At 36.7% G+C, this 17,765-nt stretch overlaps 1 protein-coding gene and 1 pseudogene across 3 annotated transcripts in view; one reads left to right on the forward strand and one right to left on the reverse strand.

The window, feature by feature from the left end:
• The window catches only part of NME5 (NME/NM23 family member 5), a 29,497-nt gene extending 16,035 nt beyond the window's left edge, over nucleotides 1-13,462 (forward strand). The window contains exons 5-6 of one of the 3 annotated variants that reach the window (XM_046667650.1): nucleotides 5,958-6,076; nucleotides 13,132-13,462. In XM_046667650.1, the coding sequence (XP_046523606.1) occupies nucleotides 5,958-6,076; nucleotides 13,132-13,230 (218 nt within the window). In that variant the 3' untranslated portion in view covers nucleotides 13,231-13,462. The remainder of the gene's footprint in view (nucleotides 1-5,957; nucleotides 6,077-13,131) is intronic. The other 2 variants (XM_046667649.1, XM_046667651.1) reach the window with 2 other exon arrangements.
• Nucleotides 13,463-13,858: 396 nt separating this feature from the next.
• On the reverse strand, nucleotides 13,859-14,870 carry LOC124242622 (high mobility group protein B1-like; annotated as a pseudogene).
• Nucleotides 14,871-17,765: the final 2,895 nt, after the last annotated feature.

Consider the following 17,765-nt stretch of genomic DNA (forward strand, 5'->3'; position numbering starts at 1 on the left):
AGAAATAAACGATATTGAAACAAAAAAGACAGTAGAAAGGATAATGAAACAAAGAGTTGGTTCTTCGAAAAAATTAACAAAATCGACAAACCCTTAGCCAGACTCACTAAGAAAAGAAGAGAGAAATCTCAAATAAGTAAAATTAGGAATGAGAGAGGAGAAATCACAACAGATACCAAAGAAATACAAGGGATCATAAGAGACTACTATGAAAAACTATATGCCAACAAATTGAACAACCTAGAAGAAATGGACAAATTCCTAGACTCCTACAACCTCCCCAAACTGAATCAGGAAGAAATAGAGAATCTGAATAGACCAATCACATGTAAAGAAATAGAAACAGTAATCAAAAACCTCCTCAAAAATAAGAGTCCAGGACCAGACAGCTTCTCTGGAGAATTCTACCAAACATTCAAAGAAGATTTAATACCTATCCTTCTCAAACTATTCCAGAAAATTGAGGAAGATGGAGCACTCCCTAACACATTCTATGAAGCCAACATCACTCTGATCCCCAAACCTGACAAGGACAACGCAAAGAAGGAAAACTACAGGCTGATATCACTGATGAACATAGATGCAAAAATCCTCAACAAAATTCTGGCAAACTGAATACAGCAATACATCAAAAAGATTATACACCATGATCAAGTGGGATTTATACCAGGGACACAGGGATGGTTCAACATCCGCAAGTCAATTAACGTGATACACTACATTAACAAAATGAGAAACAAACACCACTTGATCATCTCAATAGATGCAGAGAAAGTATTCGACAAGATCCAACATCCATTTATGATAAAAACCCTCAATAAAATGGGTATAGAAGGAAAGTACCTCAACATAATAAAGGCCATATATGACAAACCCACAGCCAACATCATACTCAATGGACAAAAACTGAAAGCCATCCCTCTGAGAACAGGAACAAGACAAGGGTGCCCACTTTCACCACTCCTATTCAACATAGTACTGAAGGTGTTGGCCAGAGCAATTCGGCAGGAAAAAGAAATAAAAGGAATCCAAATAGGCAATGAAGAAGTAAAACTCTTGGCTGTTTGCAGACGACATGATCTTATATATAGAAAACCCCAAAGAATCCATAGGAAAACTATTAGAAACAATCAACAGCTACAGCAAAGTTGCAGGGTATAAAATCAACATACATAAATCAGTAGCATTTCTATACACTAACAATAAACTAACAGAAAAAGAACTCAAGAACTCAATCCCGTTCACAATCGCAACGAAAAGAATAAAATACCTTGGGATAAATTTAACCAAGGAAATGAAAGATCTATACAATGAAAACTACAAGACTTTCTTGAAAGAAATTGGTGACGACATAAAGAGATGGAAAGACATTCCATGCACATGGATTGGAAGAATAAACATAGTTAAAATGTCCATACTACCTAAAGCAATCTACAGATTCAACGCAATCCCAATCAGAATCCCAATGACATTCTTTACAGAAATTGAACAAACAATCCTAAAATTCATATGGGGCAACAAAAGACTGAGAATTGCTAAAGCAATCCTGAGTAAGAAAAACAAAGCCAGAGGCATCACAATCCCTGACTTCAAAACATACTACAAATCTACAGTGATCAAAACAGCATGGTACTGGTACAAAAACAGGCACACAGATCAATGGAACAGAAGTGAAAGCCCAGAAATAAAACCACACATCTATGGACAGCTAATCTTTGACAAAGGAGCTGAGGGCCTACAATGGAGAAAAGAAAGTGTCTTTAACAAATGGTGCTGGGAAAACTGGACAGCCACATGTAAAAGATTGAAAATTGACCATTCTTTTTCACCATTCACAAAAATAAACTCAAAATGGATCAAAGACCTAAAGATTAGGCGTGAAACAATAAGTTTTCTAGAAGAGAATATAGGCAGTACACTCTTTGACATCAGTTTCAAAAGAATCTTTTCGGACACCATGACTCCTCAGATGAGGGAAACAATAGAAAGAATAAACAAATGGGACTTCATCAGACTAAAGAGCTTCTTCAAGGCAAGGGAAAACAGGATTGAAACAAAAAAACAGCCCACTAATTGGGAAAAAATATTTACAAGCTACTTATCCAACAAAGGGTTAATCTCCATAATATATAAAGAACTCACACAGCTCAACAAAAAAAACCCAAACAACCTGATCAAAAAATGGGCAGAGGACATGAACAGACATTTCTCCAAAGAAGATATAAGGATGGCCAATAGACACATGAAAAGTTGTTCATCATCACTAATCATCAGGGAAATGCAAATCAAAACTACACTAAGATATCACCTTACACCCGTTAGATTGGCAAAAATATCCAAAACCAAGAGTAACAAATGTTGGAGGGGTTGTGGAGAAAAAGGAACCCTCATACACTGTTGGTGGGAATGCAAACTGGTGCAGCCACTATGGAAAACAGTATGGAGATTTCTCAAAAAGTTAAAAATAGAAATACCCTATGACCCAGCCATCCCACTACTGGGTATCTATCCTAAGAACCTGAAATCCACAATTCCAGGAGTCCCATGCACCCCTATGTTCATTGCAGCATTATTTACAATAGTCAAGACGTGGAACCAACCCAAGTGCCCAGCAACTGATGATTGGATAAAGAAGATATGGTGTATCTACACAATGGAATACTACTCAGCCATAAAAAAGGACAAAATTGTCCCATTCGCATCAACATGGATGGACCTTTAGGGAATTGTGTTAAGCGAAATAAGCCAGACAGAGAAAGACGAACTCTATATGACTCCACTCATAGGTGGAAGTTAACATATAGACAAGGAGAACTGATTGGTGGTTACCAGGGCAAAGGGGGGGTGGGGGAGGGCACAAAGGGTGAAGTGGTGTACCCACAACATGACTAACAATAATGTACAACTGAAATCTCACAAGGTTGTAATCTATCATAATCTTGATAAAAAAAAAAAAAAGAATATGAAAAGAGAGGCTGGCCCCATGGCTGAGTGGTTAAATTTGCGTGCTCTGCTTCAGCGGCCCAGGGTTTCACTGGTTCTAATCCTGGGTGCGGACATGGCACCACTCATCAGGCCATGCTGAGGCGGTGTCCCATATGCCACAACTAGAAGGACCCACAACTAAAAAAAATATACAACTATGTACTGGGGAGATTTGGAGGAAAAGAAGGAAAAATAAAATCTTAAAAAAAAAAAAAAAGAATGTGAAAAGCCACAAACTGGGAGAAAACATTTGCAAGTCATGTATCAGATAAAGAACTTGTATCCAGAACATATAAAGAACTCTCTTACAACTCCATAATAAGACAAACAACCCAACTAAAAACTAGACAAGAGATTTGAATAGGCATTTCACAAATGAAGATATATGAATGGCTAATATGCACATGAAAAAAAGCTCAACATAATTAATCATTGTGGAAATGCAAATTAAAACCACAATGAGATACCACTGCATACCCACTAGAATGGCTATAGTCAATGGCAAGGATATAGAGATACTGTGATCCTCGTACATTATTGTAAAATGGTACGGCCACTTTGGAAAACAGTTTGGCAATTTCTGAAAATGTTAAACATACACTTACCATGTAACTCCACTAGCAGTTCTACTAGAGGAATCTACCCACCCAAGAGAAATGAAAACATACATCTACATAAAGACGCATGTGAGTGTTCATAGCTGCATTATTTAATATAGCCAAAAACTGGAAACAATCCAGCTGTCCATCAAAGGATAAACAAAACTTAATATAGCTATATGTTGTAATACTACACAGCAATTAAAAGGAACAAGCTACTGATACATGCTACAACGTGGATGCATCTCAAAACATGTGCTAAGTGAAAGAATCCAGGCACAAAAGACCAAAATTTTTTTTTCTGTTTTATCTCCCCAAATCCCCCCCGTACATAGTTGTATATCTTAGTTGCAGGTCCTTCTAGTTGTGGCATGTGGGACACCACCTCAACATGGCCTGACAAGCAGTGCCATGTCTGCGCCCAGGATCCGAACCCGCAAAACCCTGGGCTGCCGCAGCAAAGCACGCAAACTTAACCACTCGGCCACGGGGCCGGCCCCAAAAGACCAAATATTATATGATCAATTTATGTGAAATGTCCAGAATAGGCAAATTTTTAGAAACAGAAAGAAGCTCAGTTGTTGCCAAGGGCTGAGGATAGGAGTGGAAGCACGGAATTGCAAACAGGTACAAGGAAACATTTTTGGGGTGATGGAAGTGTTCTAAAACTGTATGGTGAGGATCACACAACTATAAATTTATAAAAAATCAATTGTATACTTCAGTGGGTGAATTTTGTGATATGTGAATTATATCTCAATAATGCTGTTTTTTAAAAATAAAATTATAAAAAATAGATGAGGTTCCTGTTCCCATGCAGTTTATAGTCTAGTGTTCAAAATATAGCCATTAAACAATAATTACCCAAATAATTGCATAATCATTGTAATAATTGCATAGTTATTGTATGGTAAGTACTATGCAAGGCAATTAGAGGGTATCGTGAGAGACTACAGTAAGAAAGGCCTGACTGAGGAAGTAACATTTTAGCTGAGATCCAAGAGATAAGTAGTGGTTAACCAGAGTGAAGGGAAGAACATTCTAGCAGAAGGAACAGCATGTGCTCAGGTCATAAGCAGGAAAGAAGATGGCACATTCTATAAATTGAAAGATCGGGGTGGAGAAATGTAAGATGAGATTGGAGAGATATATGGAGGTCACATGGTAGAGAGTCTTGTGAGCCATGGTGTTAAGTTCTGTCTTGACTATAAATGCAATGAGGAGCTACTGAAGCATTTTAAGGATGGAAGGGACAACATCAGATTCTCATTTTTAAGATACTACCAAAGGCCTGGGCACAGGGAACATTGAACACGATAAACATGGTCTTAACGTTCATGGAACTGAAAGAGTAAAAGAGACAGATGACAAATATTTGTGTAACTGAAATAAAATTGTTACAGTGATCAGTGTAATGAAGGGTGCTATTATGAGACTAATGGGAAAGGAACCTTTTATCCAAGACCTGTGAGCCTTCTCTCAGCTTTTCCTGGCATCGTGGCAAAGGACTCCCATTGTTAGTCCTTGTCTCATGGAGACTGAGCCTGTACACTAGTCCTACAGAAATCTGTCCTCCCACCCTCCTTTCCCTTGGACCAGTGAAGATTTAGATCTGCCCACATGAGACCAGTAGCTTCACTTTCTCATCTTTATCAAAAGTAGCATATCGATGGACATCAACCTCTAAAGACCTACCAAGACTTATAAAATATATTCTTTCTTGTAGAAATATATTCTTTGTTGTATTGCAAGTTTGGTTCACCTACATAGTGTTCAAACAAAGCTGAAGAGACTAAAATCTCCCTATCTGAAATAATTTATTTAAAAACCTGAAAAATAAGAGCAAGAATATTGATACATATTATATAGACAGAAATAGATTTTATGTGTATATTCAGTAGTCTATAAGAGAGCAAAAACTATATATTATTTTCTTTTGTATCTATACACTTTGCAAGGTGCCTGCCATTTTCTTGGCAGAAATTAATTTTTGAAATGAATTAATCTCCTGGATTTTACATGTTTTTCATTCGTATTTTTCTTTTTATAATGTTGTCCATTATTTACTATAAAAAACGTGGAAGTGGAAATGCAGAAAAGGATATAGTTGAAAACATAATCAGAATCTTATACATGATCATTATTAGCACCTTGATATGTTTTTTGCCAGTCTTATGTAGTCTTATTATTTTTCTCTGTGTGTGCTTGTGTGTTTTTGAACAAACTTATGCTATGTATCTAGTTCTGTTTCCTTTTTTTAAAAAAAAGCTTTTTATTTCTCATGGCATTAAAATTTCTTTGAAGATTTTTTAATGACTATATAATATTTCATCATTTATTTTGGCTTTAATGGGAATACATTTGTATTTGCAGTGATTGTTGAGCCCATTCCAGTTGGACAAGCTGCTAAGGACTATTTAAATTTATATGTAACACCAACCTTGCTTGAAGGACTCACAGAGCTTTGTAAGCAAAAACCAGCAGATCCTTTTGTAAGAAATCTTTTTATTTACACTAAAGAATATTGTCTATGGTTTTTATATTTAAAACATTGTATTCTTTGAAACAGTGAAAGTATTGGGACTTGTTTTTAAAAACTATTTCATATACATTTTAGATGTTTCTTTGTGTATAACTTTTGATTACTTATTTCCTTGATGTGTTTTAACTCTTAAAAAACATTGTTCCTAAATACGTTTTCAATTATTGCATCCTTCAATTGCTGAGCATTGTTTTTTTGTGTACAACTTATATAATCAAAGGATAAAATTAGATACATACTTGAATTTTGTTCAACATTTTTTTTTTTGAGGAAGACTGGCCCTGAGCTAACATCCGTGTCCATCTTCCTCTACTTTATATGTGGGACGCCTACCACACCATGGCGTGCCATGCAGTGCCATGTCTGCACCCAGGATCCAAACTGGTGAACCCCGGGCCACCCAGAAGTGGAGTGTGCGAACTTAACTGCTGCGCCACCGGGCCAGCCCCTGTTCAACATTTTTGTTTCTCATGATATCTAAAATTTTTAAGTAGAAAACTTGTATTCATTCACATCCCTACATGCCTCAACGTTGCTCAGGCGGGTGGAAGAATGGTTGGGGAGGAAGAGCTAGGATAGTTGTCTAGGGCCAAATGTCATCCTGGGTCCTTCTTTACAGCTGCTCCCACCCATTTGAAGACTCTCCAAGATAATCAGGGAAGCTTATTTCAATACCAGCCCTACCAAAATAATATTTCTAGACTCTGTAAACACTCCCAAAGGGAATCCCCTTTGGAAGACAAAAAATTTAATCTCCTGTACTAACTTTGTCACTTTTACCAAAAAGAAAAGATAGGCAGATTATTTCTTTATATTATAAAAGTAATATATGTTTATTTAGTAGGAAACCTGAAACTATGTAAAAATGTAAAATGTAAAGAAGAGAAGAAAAAGATACCCCTGGTTCCATTTCCTAAACATAGTCTCTGATGTCATCTTGCCTGGATTCACCTCTGCCTCCAGACTCCTAACCTCTCTCTGAATCTCTCTTTTCTCTTCAGTAAAATACAGATATATTTGGTACCTACCTACCTAATAGGGATATTGTTAGGACTGAATGTATAAATGCTTGTAAAATTCTTAGTCAAGGTGTGTAATGCATAAGTGCTTAAATAGCAGCTGCTATTATTGTTATTTTTTTCCAGTCCTTTTTTTTCTTTGCTGAGGTTTTATTTTTTATATGACTATATATAAACATATATTCCATGAACATTGCTATATTTAAAAGAGGTGGGCTTTTTTCTTTTTTTGGCTGAGGAAGATTTGCCCTGAGCTAACATCCATTGCCAGTCTTCCCCTATTTTATCTGTGGGTTACTGGCACAGTGTGGCCACAGACAGGTGGTGTAGGTCTGCGCCCAGGAACCAAACCTGGGCTGCCAAAGTGGAGCATGCCAAACATAACCACTAGGCCACTGGGGCTGGCCCTATAGAGATTATTTTAATAGGCACATGATCTATTTCTTTTATTACCTTTACTATTCCTTTTTTGCTGTTTGAGTTGTTTGCTATTATAAATACTGTGATAATAAACAGCTTTGAGTATAGAGCTTTTCACATACTGGGATTGTTTCATTTGGAAAGAGATCAAAGTAGAATTATGTCAAAATATATGAAGTTTAAAAATTTTTGGCCCTTAAAGAACTTTATTTTTTGATTAATTATTTTTTTGAATAAGTAATATTTGAATATCGTATAAAATTCAAAAGTTACAAAAGGATATATAGTGAAAAGTAACTCTTCTTATTCCTCTTCCTCAGCCACCCAGTTGTACTCCTTGGAGTCACTGTTACCAGCCTTTAGTGTATCCTTTCAGAGAAAACCTATGCACGGATAAGCATACATATGTTTATGTGCTTAAAAACACATACACATACAAAATTTAGTAGCTAGCCACTAAATATACTATTTGACACTTTTAACCTTATTTACTTAATATGTATTATAAATTTTTGCATAGCACCACAAACAAAATCTCCACATTTTAAAAGAACAGCTTATGGCATTCTGTTGTATGGATGCTCTACAATTTATTAATTAGTCCCATTTAGATGGTTGTTTGGGTTCTTTCTACTCTTTTGTTATTGTAAACTGCTGCAGTGAATATCCTCATTCACGTGTCAGCACACCATTTGTCTATAGAATAAATGCCTACAAATGGAAGTACTGAGTCAAAAAGAATGTTATTTTGATGTTTTTGATATGTGCATTTTTAATTTGGATAAATATTGCCAAATTACCTTTTGTAATGGTTGTACCATTTTATACTTAGATCAAAAATGAATGAGAGTGCCTGATGTTTTTCAAGCCTTGCGTTTTTTGGCCAATCTGATAGATGAAAAATAATATCTGGTACCATTTTAATCTGTTTAATTTGTATTTCTTTTGTTATGAGTGAGTCTGAGTGTCTTTTTACATATGCTGCTTAAAGTCGTTTGCATTTCCTTTTCTGGGAACTTCCTACCCATGCCCTTTGTCCATTTTTTGGAGGAGAAGGGTGGTTCTAGATCTTTTCCTTATTGTGTTGGAATTCTATATATTTAGGAAAATATCCTTTTGTTGTTTAGTAGATTTTTTCAGTTTATCGCTTGTCTTTTGACTTTTTTCATGAGATATTTTAATTTTAATGTAGCCGAATTTATTGAGCTCTAGGTTTCTGGCTGTATTTAAAGAAGGTTTTCTGCTCTGAGATTATAAATAACATTCTCCCATGTTTCCTTCTAGTACTTTTTATGTTCCTTTTTTTACATATATATTTTTGATCATCTGGAATTTATTTTGCTATCGAGAGTGAGGTAGGGAGCCACATTTTATTTTATTTTCCACTGGGTTACCCAATTGGCCAAAACCATTTATTGAACAATCTCTATTTTCCTCATAGATTTAAGATTGCACTGTTAACATATACTAAGTTCCTGCATGCATTTAGGTTTATTTCTGTATTTTTTTCTGTTTTACTTACCTATATATCTGTTCATTTGCAAGTACCACACTGCTTTAATTATTGTAGCTTTATATTTTAAAATCAGGTAGTTCTAAGCCTCCTAGTTACTCTTCTTTTTCAGAATTTTCTTGACTTTTTTTGTGTTGTTATTTCTAATGTGAATATTTTCAGGTCACAGTACACACTATCATATTGCTTTCTTGAAAGGCCATGCCAATTTACACTGTGATCACAAATGTATAATTCCCATTTCACCCCATCCACATTAGTATTAGAAGTAAGTTAAAAACACTGAAGTGGAAGTGGGACTGATCTGATAACAGGCAAAAGAGACAAAAGAAATGATATTTCAATTGTTTTAACTTATATGTATATATTTACTGGCGAGGTTAAGCATTTTCCCTTGTGTTTAGTTGTATTTCCTCCTTTGTGAATTATCTATCTGTCTTTTGTCCGCTTACCTGTTGGAGTTTTGTGAGAGTTTTTTGTATGTTAGTTACATCAACCTTTAATCAGACTTACGGCAAAAATATTTCCCTTTTTGTTTAACTTTCAATTTTGCGTTTTAAATAATATTCAATAAGTCAGACCTTGATTTTTTTCCTTATTGTGAGTTTTCATTTACCATCTAAGTTTAGAAAGGCCTCTCCCATTGAAAGTTTTGCTAAATATTCACTTTTGTTTACTTGTAAATTTTTTATACTTAATTTTCCCGTGCATCTGGAATTATTTTTGTGTGTAACACAAGATGAAGATCTAAACTGATTTTTTTCTGACCAGTTGTCCTTGTACATTGATTTATGAAGCCTTACTTATCATGTATTAAATTCTATATCTTGGCATGTATTCTGTTACAAGGATCTTTACGTTCTAACAACAATACCACAATAAATAATTACTTTTAACGTTATTTTCAATGCTTCTGTATATACTTAACAATCTTTCTTTTTAGTTTTTTGTGATAAAATATGTATAAGATCAAACTTGCCATTTTAACCATTTTTAAGTGTACAATTCAGTGGCATTAATTATAGTCACAATTTTATGCAACCATCATCACTATCTATTTCCAAAACTTTTTCATCAACCCAACCAGAAATTCTGTAACCTAAGCAATAACTCCCCATTATCTCCTCCCCTCAGGCCCTAGTAACCTCTAATCTACTTTCTGTCTCCATGAATTTGCCTATTATAGATATTTAATATAAGTGGAATCAGACAATCTTCTTTTGCGTTTGGCTTATTTCGCTTAGCATAATGTTTTCAAAGTTCATATAGGTTGTAGCATGTATCAGAATTTCATTCCTTTATGGATGAATATTATTCCATTGTGTGTATATATCATATTTTGCTTATCCATTCATCTATTGATGAATACTAGGGTTGTTTCTACCTTCTGGCTATTGTGCATAATGTTGCAGTGAACATTGGTGTACAAGTATCTGTTTGAGTACTTGTTTTCAATTCTTTGAGGTATATGCATAAGAGTGGAATTGCTGGGTCACATGCTAATTCTGTGCTTAGCTTTTTGAGAAACCACCCAACTGTTTTTCACAGCGACTGCACCATTTTACTTTGCTACTAGCAATGTTTGAGAGTTTCAGTTTCTCCACATCCTGAGCAGCACTTATTCTTTTCTGTTTTTGTTTTTATTATAGCCATCCTAGTAGATGTGAAATGGTCTATTGTTGTGGTTTTGATTTGCATTTCCTTTACAACTAATAATGAGCATCTTTTCATGTGCTGTTTGGCTATTCGTATATTTTCTTTGGAGAAATGTCTGTTCATATTCAAGTTCTTTACTCATTTTTAACTGAGTTTTTTTTTGTTGAGTTGTAGGAGTTCTTTATATGTGGAAGATGTTAAATTCTTATCAGATCTATGGTTTGCAAGTATTTTCTTCCCTTTTGTAGGTTATCTTTTTGCTTTGTTTTTTTTTTTAAGATTTTATTTTCCCTTTTTCTCCCCAAAGTCCCCCTGTACATAGTTGTGGGTCCTTCTAGTTGTGGCATGTGGGATGCCGCCTCAGCCTAGCTTGATGAGTGGTGCCATGTCCGTGCCCAGGATTCGAACTGGTGAAACACTGGGCCGCCAAAGCAGAATGCGTGAACTTAACCACTCCGCCATGGGGCCAGCCCCTTTAGGTGCTTTCTTGATAATGTCATTTAATGCACAAAAGTTTTAAAATTTTGACAAAATCTAATTTATCTATTTTTTCTTTTGTTGCTCATGCTTTTGGTGTCATCTAAGAATCCATTTCCACATTCAAGGTCATGAAGATTTATTCCTATGCTTTCATTTAATATTGTAAGAGTTTTAGCTCTTATATTTAGGTTATTGATCCATTTTGAATTAATTTTTCTATGTGGTGTGAGGTAAGCATGCAGCTTCATGCTTTTGCATGTGGAAATCCAGTTGTCCCAGTACCATCTGTTGAAGAGACTGTACCTTCTCCATTGAATGGACTTGGTATCATTGTTAAAAATCAATTGGTCAGGGGCCAGCCCAGTGGTGCAGCAGTTAAGTTCACATGTTCTGCTTTGGCAGCCTGCGGTTCACCGATTCGGATCCTGGGGGCAGACATGGCACTGCTTGGCAAGCCATGCTGTGGCAGGCATCCCACATATAAAGTAGGGGAAGATGGGCACGGATGTTAGCTCAGGGCCAGTCTTCCTCAGCAAAAAGAGGAGGATTGGCAGCAGATGTTAGCTCAGGGCTAATCTTCCTCAAAAAAAAAATCAATTGGTCATATGTGTATGGCCATTATTTCTGGACTCTCACCTTCTATTCTGTTGGTCTTTTTGTCTCTCTGTATGCCACCCTGTTTTGATTTCTGTAGCATTTTCTTTTTTAAAGATTTTATTTTTCCTTTTTCTCCCCAAAGCCCCCTGGTGCATAGTTGTGTATTTTTAGTTGTGAGTCCTTCTAGTTGTGGCATGTGGGATGCCTCCTCAGCATGGCTTGATGAGCGGTGCCATGTCCACGCCCAGGATCCAAACCCAGCGAAACCCTGGGCTGCCGAAGTGGAGTGAGTGAACTTAACCACTCGGCTATGGGGCCGGCCCCTGATTTCTGTAGCTTTGCAATAGATTTTGAAACCAGGAAGGATAAAAGTCGGAAAATCCTCCAACTTTGTTTTTTTCATGATTGTTTTGGCTTTTCAGAGCCCCTTGAAATATTCCATATGATTTTGAGGATTGACTTTTACATTTCTGCAGAAATGACTGTTGGAAATTTGATAGAGATTGTATTGAGTCTGTGATTGTTTTGGGTAGTATTGACATCTTAACCGTATTAAGTCTTTCCGTGAACACGGGATATTTTTCCTTTTATTTAGGTCCTTTATTTTCTTTTAGCAATGTTTTATAGTTTTCAGGATACAAGTTGGTTAAATTTATTCCTAGATATATTTTTTCAGTGCTATTATAATAAAAATGATTTCTTTCTTTTTTTGTTTTTGAGGAAGATTAACCCTGCGCTAACATCTGCTGCCACTCCTCCTCTTTTTGCTGAGGAAGACTGGCCCTGAGCTAACACCCGTGCCCATCTTCCTCTACTTTATATGTGGGACACCTGCCACAGCATGGCTTGCCAAGCAGTGCCATGTCCGCACCCGGGATCTGAACTGGTAAACCCTGGGCCGCCAAAGCAGAATGTGTGCACTTAACCACTGGGCTGGCCCCAAAAATGGTTTCTTAATTTCCTTTTTGGATTGTTCATTGCTGATGTATAGAAACACAACTGAATTTTATGTGTTGCTTTTGTAACCTACAACTTTGCTGAATTCATTTATTAGTTCTAGTGGCTTTCTTGTGGACTCTTTGGGGTTTTCTAAATATGGGACCATGTCCTCTGTGAATGGAGATAGTTTTACTTCTTTTCCAGTTTGGATCTGTACTTGACAATCTTGCATAATGTAAAACTCAGTGTTTCAATTTTTAATGGTCATTTTCTCATTATTCTTAAAGCAATTTTTGAAAACTGTTTTAAATTGATATACTATGTGTTGTATAAAGTATTTAAATGTTTATTAACTTGAGGGTGTTTTTCATTTTTTCATAGATTTGGCTGGCTGATTGGCTGCTGAAAAATAATCCCAACAAACCTAAACTTTGTCACCATCCAGTTGCAGAAGAATGTTTTAAAAGTAAAGTCCTTTAAAGAACAAATCACGAACTATTGTATTGTAAAAGGCATGCTTCTACTTAAAAAAAAAGAAAGAAAGAAAACATAATTCCTAAAGGTTTAAGTAACTACGCGTGAAATAAATTACTTCTTAAAAATAAGTTTTAAGAGAATAACTGTGTTTTGTGCAGCAGATAACATTCACTAGGGTAAAATATAGGTTTAGGGGATTATTTTTTTTTCTAAAAAGAAAATTGTGTTTACTTAGAAGCATATAGGATGCCAATAAAACAACTGCAACTTTTTTTCTTTTTGCAACTACAAAGTGGTGTTCAGTTCAGAAAGCAACAGTTAATTCAAATAGGATTCATCAGAGACAACTGCAGATGAAAAAGCTACCATTCCCAAGTATAGCTAACTTGTGCTGTGCACCAACAAGAACCTGCTTTAAATCTCTGTGACAGTTTACAACCCCCATACCGTACCAGGCAAGGTTGGTGGTATTGAAAATACCACCGGACAGGGCTAGCTAAAGACACATTTAGCAGTGTGTTAACTATAGCAAAAAAGACATTGTACTGTTTAAAAAACAGGTCTTACAAAGTCTTCCATTTTAACTTTTTTCTCTAAAAGGAATGAGTTGTGTACAAGGAGGTTAAATGCTTTATAGACAAGGAAAAAGACTTGAACCAACTTGTTTATCATCATCATCTTCATCTTCCTTCTGTTCCTTGATTTTTTTCAGCCTCGATGACTCCCTTTTTTGCTGCATAGGCTTATACAGCAATATCCTTTTCGTATTTTTCCTTCAGCTTAGCAGCCTTCTTTTCTCAAGGTTGCAGCGTGTTATTCCACATCTCTCCCACTTTCTTGGCAGTATCACCAATGGATAGGCTGGGATGTTCTTCTTTGATTTCTGGGCAATAATCAGAACAAGAAAAAGACTGGAGGTGGCTTCTTGGGTGTACTAGGATCCTTGAACTTATTTTTGTTTCCCTTTAGGAGGAATATAGGTTTTCTTCCTTCCTTCCTTCCTTCCTTCCTTCATTCCTTCCTTCCTTCCTTCCTTCCTTCCCTCCCTCCCTCCTTCCTTCCTCCCTCCCTCTCTCCCTCCCTCCCTCCCTCCCTCCCTCCCTTCCTTCCTTCTTTCCTTCCTTCCTTCCTTCCTTCCTTCCTTCCTTCCTTCCTTCCTTCCTTCCTTCCTTTTTTGGTGAGGAAGATTGCCCCTGAGCTAACATCTGTTGCCAATCTTCCTCTTTTTACTTGAGGAAGGTTATCACTGAGCTAACATCTGTGCCAATGTTCCTCCTCCATTCTTAATGTGGGATGCCACCTCCAGCATGGCTTGATGAGCGATGTGTAGGTCTGCACCTGGGATCCAAACCCGTAAACCCCAGGCCGCTGAAGCGGAGCATGTGAACTTAAACCACTATGCCACTGGGCTGGCCCTGCATTTTTTTTTTTTTATAACAGCCCTTGTCTGTCTTTGCTCTGTCTTCAAAGTTTCCTTTCTCTTTAGCAGATATGGTCTTCCACCTCTCTGAGCGCTTTTTGGAAAACTCTGAGAAGGTGACTGAAGCATCTGGTTGCTTCTTGTGCTCCTCCCGGCAAGTTTGTACAAAGACTGCATATGATGACATTTTGCTTCTTGGTCTCTTGGGATCTGCTTTGCCCATGTTTAGTTATTTCCTCTCAGCAAGGCACAACGTCAACCAGTGCCCATCTGGCTCTCGCTTGCCCTGGTGCTGTCTCTATGGAGCTCAATGTACTGCAGTCGTTGTTGGTTTAGGGTATGATTTTAACAATTATGTAACATTAAGTAATAGAAGGCTGTATTATGTTGCTGTATTTTTTTTTAAAGTTTGAGAAGTAAGACATGGAATTTTAGTTATGACGTTTTCCCAAGCATGTATCTTATATCTACATGCATAATTAATGCTCAGTTCACAGTTTAGTTTAAGAAGTATGAGTATATAAATACTTATTTGGTATAATGAAAATGATCAGAACTAGGTTATGATTTTAAATAATCACTATATAACTATTTCCTCAACATTAGTAAGTGCCTTCCAAAGGTGACCGTATGTAGGGTGACAACTCATCTTGATTTGCCTGGAAATTTCCTGGTTGTATCACTTGCATCCTGGAAGCCCCCTCAGTTCTGGGCAAAATGGGATGATTGGTCACTCTCCAAAATAGTCTGTAGGTTAGTGTTTCCCAGTTATGTTTTTGTGACAAGGTACTGGTTTCAAAAAATTGTTGTGGGGCTAGCCCGATGGTGCAGCAGTTAAGTTCGCATGTTCCGCTTCCCGGCGGCCCACGGTTCACCGGTTTGGATCCTGGGTGCGGACATGGCACTGCTTGGCACGCCATGCTGTGGTAGGCGTCCCACATAGAAAGTAGAGGAAGATGGGCACGGATGTTAGCTCAGGGCCAGTCTTCCTCAGCAAAAAGAGGAGGATTGGCAGCAGTTAGCTCAGGGCTAATCTTCCTCAAAAAAAAAAAAAAGTGTTGTAAAATTCTCATTTCTTAAAGAAATTTTGACTTAGAAAAGATCCAGATTGCAAATCACTTTTATTAAGAGTAAATGCTTAAACTGGCCTCATCTAAAAGCCAATGTCATTATAAAACAAAAAGTAGAAATGAGGAGGAACTGTTCTAGATTAAAAGAGACTAAGGAAACTTCTTAACCAAATGCAATGAGTAGATATTGACTGGATCCTGGTTTAAAAAAAAAATCTATAAAAGACCTTTGCAGGGGACAATTAAGGAAATTTAGATATAGACTAAATTTTAGGTGACATGAGGGAATAATTGCTAAATTTTTTAGGGCCAAAATGATATGGCCATAAAAGGAGAATGTCATTATTATTAGGTGATGCATTCTGAATTATTTTAAATTTTTGATGTTTGCAATTTATTTTCAAATGGTTCATGAAGAAAGAAATATTTTTATACACGTGTAGATAAGGCAATTTTAGTAAAATATTAGCAATTGTTCAGTCTAAGTGTCAGGTACCCTAGTGTTCACTGTACTATTCTTTCAACTTTTCTGTACTTTAAAACTATTCATAAATGAAGTTGGGGAAAAAAAAGAAACAATCTGACTGTTACCACCATAATCTAGTGGCTAATTTTTCACATCACTGAGAGGCAGACATTCAGATATTATGTAGCTCTTGATTTGATACAAATGAAATATGCTAATCATCTATGATTTGTTCTAGCCAAATGTGTACCTTAAAATTATCAAGCTTTTAGGCCAAACTTCCAGCTTAAAGTAACATAGGAGATCAAGTGACCATCTAAAGGACACCATAAAGAAGCAACTAGAAAAATTTAGAAAATCAGATGTTCTTCAGGACAGCTACCCAGGTCTTTTCAGCAAATTGGTGTCACGAGAAAAGGGACTGTTTTAGATTAAGATACTTAAGATATATAATCAGAATCAAAACTTGTCTCTAGATTGGACTTGGTTTAGACAGACGAGCTGCAAAGGACATTTTTGAGACAACTGGGAAGATTTGAACCTACACTTAGTATCAGATGAGATGAAAATATATTGTGTTGGAAGGTAAAGATGGTTAAGTTAAAAGCATGTTAGAAAGCAATATATACAGTGTGGTTTCACTTTGATAAAAAGATACGTATGTGTATATATATGTAGAATAAGATATAGAAGGATACCCACTCAAATATTATTATATAATCTCTGGATGGTGGGAATATGCTGTTTTATTTTTCTTGTTTTTGCTTAGCTGTATTTTAAGTTTTTGTACAGTGATCATGTTACTGCTTTTGTAGTTTTTTTAGGGTTTAAAAGATAAACATCTTAATGGATGTCAGCATTAAAAGGGTTGGCAACACTTCCTTATTAACAGATGATCTTTATGCTGTTTATGGCCAAGATGTTTTGCAATTTCTCAGTGCTGGTGATTATCTGAATTTTTGGACATATTCCTCCTGAGACTGGTGTGCCTACTGTATTTCAAAACACCTTTTGCATCAGTGTTGGGAAGACAAACTAAAATCTTAACAACAAAGATAAATAGTAGATTGCTATATTTTGAGCAATAGCCAAAAGCATATGGGAAAAAGCAAATAGTTTTTACAATGGGATTCCAGTGTGACACCTTCAGGAGGTGATTTCCACCTCTTGTGGAAAAAAGAGACAGCATTGTTTACGGCAGAAAAATTCCATTCTGGAAGTCAGCTTCAGTCTCCAGACCTGCCATTTGTCTTTTTAAAATGAAGGGAAGGGGGCCGGTCCCGTGGCTGAATGGTTAAGTTCACAGCTCCCCTTCAACAGCGTAGGGTTTCGGTGCTTCGGATCCTGGGCGCAGATGGAGCACTGCTTATCAGGCCACACTGAGGCGGCGTCCCACATAGCACAACCAAAAGGACCTGCAACTAGAATGTACAACTATGTGCTGGGGGGCTTTGGGGAGAAGAAGAAGAAGAAAAAGAGAAGAAGGAGAAGGAGAAGGGGAAGGAGAAGGAGGAGAAGGAGGAGGAGGAGGGGGAGGAGAAGGAGGAGGAGGAGGGGGAGGGGGAGGAGGAGGAGGAGGGGG

Source organism: Equus quagga, chromosome 7, assembly GCF_021613505.1.
Source record: "Equus quagga isolate Etosha38 chromosome 7, UCLA_HA_Equagga_1.0, whole genome shotgun sequence".
Taxonomy (NCBI): Eukaryota; Metazoa; Chordata; class Mammalia; order Perissodactyla; family Equidae; genus Equus; species Equus quagga.